This window comes from Apis dorsata, unplaced genomic scaffold, assembly GCF_000469605.1.
Source record: "Apis dorsata unplaced genomic scaffold, Apis dorsata 1.3 scaffold_70, whole genome shotgun sequence".
NCBI lineage: Eukaryota > Metazoa > Arthropoda > Insecta > Hymenoptera > Apidae > Apis > Apis dorsata.
The window spans coordinates 264,536-270,026 of record NW_006263368.1 but is presented as its reverse complement, the minus strand read 5'-3'; the positions used below and the strand labels follow the sequence as shown (position 1 = coordinate 270,026).

The following is a 5,491-nucleotide window of genomic DNA, read 5'->3' as shown; positions in this document are numbered from 1 at the left end:
TTTTTTTTTTTTTTTTTTTTTAGAAAGGCTCAGAAATTTTTTTGAAATTCAGAGATGTTACGTTAGTTCCATATGAACCAAAATTGATTGATAATAATATGTTAAATCCGTCTCATGTGAGTATTTTTATAAACATCTAGCATTCAATCAGTATTTTATCATGATAAAATTAAAATATTCGAATTATTTATTGCATAATTAATAATGTTTTTGATTCGATTCTGTTCTTACAATTGTACATATATCTTGATTATTTTCAGTTAATTTTTTGTTAATAAATGTATTAAAAGTTTATTATAAATAAATCATAAAAATTAAAGAAATTCTTCTCTCAAAAAAGATAAATTTGCAATAATATTTATTTCTTAAAAAAAAAAGAAAGAAAGAAAAAAAAATGGAAAATTTAAATGTAATAATTTAGAAGATTTATTGAATAATAATTTTATATTTTTCTTCAATAATATATTTCAATATTTGTATAGATACGATGGCTGAATAATTATAATCGTCGAATTAGAGATGAAATAGGTGCAGAATTAAAAAAAAGATTAAGAATGGATGCTTTCGATTGGATGATGAAAAAAACTGCAACCATTCCAGAAATAAGACGAATTGACGAAGAATTGTTTTTCAATTATTCACATTCAACACCATCTATATTCAAAAAATTCCACGTATTAATTTATCTTATTTCTATATATCACATCTTATTCAGTAAGTATATTATATGAAAAGAAAATTTATATGAAGTTTTAGATCCAGGATGAAAGAAAATTTGAAAATTTTTTGTATTTCAGATCTTCCAGATGTATGGAGTTAATTAAGATTCAAATGAATAATGAACAAATCATATATGTATATATATAGGGTTTAAAAATGGTTTATATAAAAAACAAAAATTGTTTTATTAACTATATTTAATATATGTTAAAATTAATTTTTTATACCTTACTGCCAATTCTAGATTCAAGTTTTTTTTTGCAATCATTAAATTCCAAATTAGATTATAAAATCATTGATTAGAATGAGATATTATCACAAAAATAAAATAATATTATCATAAAAATATAGGATTTAATGGGACTTTATATCCTATTATATTGTATGTTCTAAAATATCTATTTAAAATATATAAATAGATAAATAGATAAATAGATATTTAAAATATATAAATAGATAAATATTAAATCTATTTAAAAATTGCATCGAAATTCTATTAAGACTTTTAATCATTATATTTAGGTAAGAAAAATAATAAAATTAATCAGATATCGGAGCTATTTTTCTAAAAAAAAAGAGAAGAGCAAATAATAAGAGCAAGATAGGGAATAAAACAAAAATTGTACAATTAGCGCCATCTTTAGGATTCCGTCATCAAACATATATAAATAAGGAAAGTAAATAGTACAACAAAAATAGAAATAAAATGAGAATTAAATTATAGTGCCATCTTTTTATTAAATAATAATATTAAAGACATTTTTTATGATGAGATAGAATAAGATTTAAGCGCCATCTTTTGAATAATTTTGAAAATACATTTTGACAGAAAAATATCTTTTATACTCAAGATGGCATTATCTATTAATTCTTATTCTATCTTTTTTTTCATTATTTACTCTCATTTATTTTTCTACAACATTCTAGAGATAACGTTGATTGCATAATAAAATTTTTAACTTTTTTTTCACTTTTTAAAGATACAAAATATTTAAAGGTACAAAATATTAATCGAATATTTTTTATTTCTTTTTCAAAATTACAATGTATTTGTCTTAATCTCTAATATAAAAATATTGAATTTTTAATATAATTTTTAATATAATTTTTAATATAAAAAAATATTAGATATTTCAGAGATATGAGAAAAAAATTGTAATATATTAAATCTATTCTAAACCTATTCTTGTTTGTATAGTATTATCAAGAATTAAAAAAATCTTTTATGCATAAAAAATCTAGCATACAAATATAAATTAAAAAATATTTATAGAATTACATTTTGCCAATATAACTTATATATGTAAAGAACAAAAATATTAGCATATATTTTATTCATTAATAAATAAAGAATTTTTTAGAAATAATTTTAATTTTCTGTAAAAAAGAAAAAAATTAAAATATTTTCATTATTGCTTATTTTTAATATTTCTTTTTTTTTTATCTCTGTTTTTGTATTAAAGAATTTATATATAATAATTAAAATAAAATAATATAATATAAAGAAGATAATTATATATTGAAATAATAATTATATTTTTATTAAACTTTATCATTATATATTAAATGAGATAAAATAAAATGAAAATAAGTATATTTTTAATGAATTAATATTTATTTATACTATCTACATGGTTATAAGTTTATTTAAATTTTATTATAAAATAAAATTGTTATTTTTTCTTACCATCATTTAATTTCAATTGTTCAGCATCTGCTACACAATGTAAAATTTTAAAATATGTTAAAATATTTTCTGAAACAAATTAACATTATATAGTTAATTAAAATAGATATATTTTTAAATTCAAATAAAAAACACTTTGTTTACAAGCACTTCAAAATAAATTATAATATATTCATAAATTACATTACTTTTATAATAACAATATATCATGATTTTTAAACACATGTTTAAAATAAAAAATAAAAAATTAAAATTAAAAATAAGAATAATACATCTTATATAATAATAATATATTTACCTATTATTTGTTTATCTAGTTTATATTGTTGAGATATTTTTTCTACAGAATATTCTATAGGATTTTCATAGTGCATATTCATGAAATGCATAACTTGTTTTATATTACATTTACCCTCATAAGTTTTAAAATCATAGTCTTCTGAAGAACGTTGACTTCTATCTTGTAATTTGGATATATTTTGTTTTGGTATATCCTTAAAATAAAAAGAAAATTGTTTTTTATTGATATTTTTATAAGTATATAATTATATCATGATATAACATTTTCAAATAAAATACCTGTAGATCTTTTGATTTAACAAAAACATTTTTTAAACGGTCATCTAATTCAGAATCCTTCTTATAATGAATTTCCATAAAATCAGGTTTTACTAAAATAAAAAGAAATTTTTACAAATAAATTAATATTATATAATAATAATCAAATTTTTAAAAAGTAAAATATTTAAATAGAAAATAAATCAAATCTTAAATAATTAAGATTTAATTTTTATTTAAAATCATATATAATAAATAATATAATTGATATTAAATTTTAATTGAAACATAGAATGTTAATATAATATACATTCTATAATTTTTAATGATTTATTTTCTTTTTGAATAAGAATTCTTTTTTGATAAGAATATTTATTTAAAAAATAAAAAATTAAAATTAAAAATTGAAGTAAAAACATTAAGAAACAACATACATTTATCTACGAGCTTCTTTTGTTGCTCTACTGACGAATATAAAGGAGCACGCACTGGTTTATCTTTTGAAATAATTCGTTGTGCATTATTTTCAATATTAAATGTACGAATTGGTCGTAAAAGTAGAGAATATATTTTTCCCATTTTATTGATTTCCTAATATAACAAGAAAGGAACTATACATCTCTGTAACTTAAATTGTGTTTTATCTTTGATTTAAAAAAAAACAAAATTATTTAAACAGAAATTTTATTAAAATTTATTTTAATAAATTAAAACTTATATATATATATATATATTTAAAAAATAATCGAAAAAAATTGATTAAATTATCAAATTTTATTAATTATTTGGTTAATAATCAACCTCACTACTGATCTTTATACAATAATACTATTTTTCTTAAAGCGAATTTTTAAAATATCAAATTATAAAGCAAAAATTTTTATTTTAAATTATGATTAAAAGTTATTGTTATTACTATTCAAAATATTTGATACTTTGTAATCACATAAATTATAATAATATACTTATGATAAAATAATGATTTTTTTTAAAATATATTCCATATTTTTTTAAATTTAACTTTATTCAAATAATGTTTATTATATTTTTAAATAAATTAAATATAAGCATTAATATTTATAAATTATATTTTACAACAAACAAATATTTTTAAAAAAATAATTTAAAATTCTCAATGCTATTGGTAAAAATTAAAATTTTAATAAATTTTTTAATATTAACAAAATAATGGTATAATATAATTTTTTTATTAATCTATTTTTCAATATTAGTATATCTATATTTTATAAAAAACTGCAAAGATAATTATCCAATTATTGAAATATTTGATAGATATTTAATTTCTATCAAAATATAAATATAGATTTCAAAGAACAAACTTTTGTAGATTTACGAATGCAAATATCTATCATCAGTAGAATAAGTTTTGGAACGTTCAGTGAAATTAGTTGCAGGTTCTTGTGAAGACGCGCTGAAAAGAAACATACCGTATGTGCTAACGATTTTATAATATAATAATTACATATGATAGTTTATATAAAATATAATAATTTAAGATATCGATAACGTCATCGTAATACATCTTATGTGGAAATAAATAAAATAACTACGTGTACAACATACTTACGCGTAACCGCCAAAATTGTAGATAGAAACGCCATCTTGTGCAAAGATGTTGATATTTTAGTAAATTAAGAAAAATTACATGATTATTATTTGTTCGAGTCCCACGACTCAATTTGAGTATTTATAAATGTTAAAAATGCTAATTTTATACATCAATTGACACATCAATTGATTTTATCATTATAAGGTGATAATTATGTTGCTAACGAAAATTCATATTAACGAAATAATTCTGTTAGGCTTTGTGTTTACAAACAATATGAAACTTTTTTAATAAATTTTATTAATATGATATTACTTCATTTGTAGAAGTGCATATAACATAAATTAAAAATGTTTTATGCACATTTCGTATTGGCCAAAAAAGGCCCATTAGCGCGTATTTGGTTAGCTGCTCATTGGGACAAAAAATTGACAAAAGCTCATGTATTTGAAACAAATATTGAAAAATCTGTGGATGGTATATTACAGCCAAAGGTATTTGTAAAATAAATCTATTTTAATTAATCTATTATTTTTATTCATATGTATAAATTCAAATTTATAACATTTTTATTGTTATTTTTGATTTATAATAATTTATATTTTTATATTTTTCAAGATTATATAATATCTTTTAAAATAGAATATATTTTAATAAATTTATTGATAAACTTATTTTAATAGACTACATTAAATATAACAATTTCTTTTTTTTTTTATTTAATTGATATAGGTAAAAATGGCTTTAAGAACATCTGGTCATTTATTATTGGGTGTAGTACGCATATATTCAAGAAAGGCTAAATATCTCTTAGCTGACTGTAATGAAGCTTTTGTTAAAATAAAGATGGCCTTTAGGCCTGGTATGGTAGATTTACCGGAAGAACATAGAGAAGCTGCTGTAACAGCTATAACATTACCAGAAGTATTTCATGATTTTGATACAGCAATGCCAGA

At 18.6% G+C, this 5,491-nt stretch overlaps 3 protein-coding genes across 7 annotated transcripts in view; 2 read left to right on the top strand and 1 right to left on the bottom strand.

The window, feature by feature from the left end:
- LOC102673503 (xaa-Pro aminopeptidase 1-like) overlaps positions 1-886 on the top strand; it is a 45,302-nt gene extending 44,416 nt beyond the window's left edge. For 3 of the 4 annotated variants that reach the window (XM_031515448.1, XM_031515450.1, XM_031515449.1), the window contains 3 exons: positions 24-116; positions 483-714; positions 798-886. In XM_031515448.1, coding sequence (XP_031371308.1) covers positions 24-116; positions 483-714; positions 798-820 — 348 coding nt within the window. In that variant the 3' untranslated portion in view covers positions 821-886. Of the gene's footprint in view, positions 1-23; positions 117-482; positions 715-797 lie in introns of those variants that run through there. The other variant, XM_031515451.1, reaches the window with a different exon arrangement.
- Positions 887-2,378: 1,492 nt separating this feature from the next.
- LOC102671399 (protein NDUFAF4 homolog) lies at positions 2,379-4,410 on the bottom strand. The gene is made up of 5 exons (XM_006610215.2): positions 4,332-4,410; positions 3,400-3,556; positions 2,987-3,078; positions 2,706-2,901; positions 2,379-2,476 (listed from the first exon to the last, which is right to left on the bottom strand). The coding sequence occupies exons 2-5, from the start codon at positions 3,542-3,544 to the stop codon at positions 2,394-2,396; spliced, it is 516 nt and encodes a 171-aa protein (XP_006610278.1). The 5' UTR covers positions 3,545-3,556; positions 4,332-4,410; the 3' UTR covers positions 2,379-2,393.
- LOC102671602 (double-strand-break repair protein rad21 homolog) overlaps positions 4,326-5,491 on the top strand; it is a 4,499-nt gene continuing 3,333 nt past the window's right edge. The window contains exons 1-3 of one of the 2 annotated variants that reach the window (XM_006610219.2): positions 4,326-4,414; positions 4,862-5,029; positions 5,268-5,490. In XM_006610219.2, the coding sequence (XP_006610282.1) occupies positions 4,886-5,029; positions 5,268-5,490 (367 nt within the window). In that variant the 5' untranslated portion in view covers positions 4,326-4,414; positions 4,862-4,885. Of the gene's footprint in view, positions 4,740-4,861; positions 5,030-5,267; position 5,491 lie in introns of both variants that reach the window. The other variant, XM_006610218.2, reaches the window with a different exon arrangement.

What these genes read in the sequence shown, in the direction of transcription:
- LOC102671399 (XM_006610215.2), bottom strand. Translation starts at nt 3,544, where the DNA reads ATGGGAAAAATATATTCTCTACTTTTACGACCAATTCGTACATTTAAT. An exon ending in AAAGAAGCTCGTAGATAAAT is followed by an intron (nt 3,079 to 3,399) that starts GTATGTTGTTTC and finishes TTTTTATTTTAG; the next exon opens with TAAAACCTGATTTTATGGAA. An exon ending in TTAAATCAAAAGATCTACAG is followed by an intron (nt 2,902 to 2,986) that starts GTATTTTATTTG and finishes TTTTATTTTAAG; the next exon opens with GATATACCAAAACAAAATAT.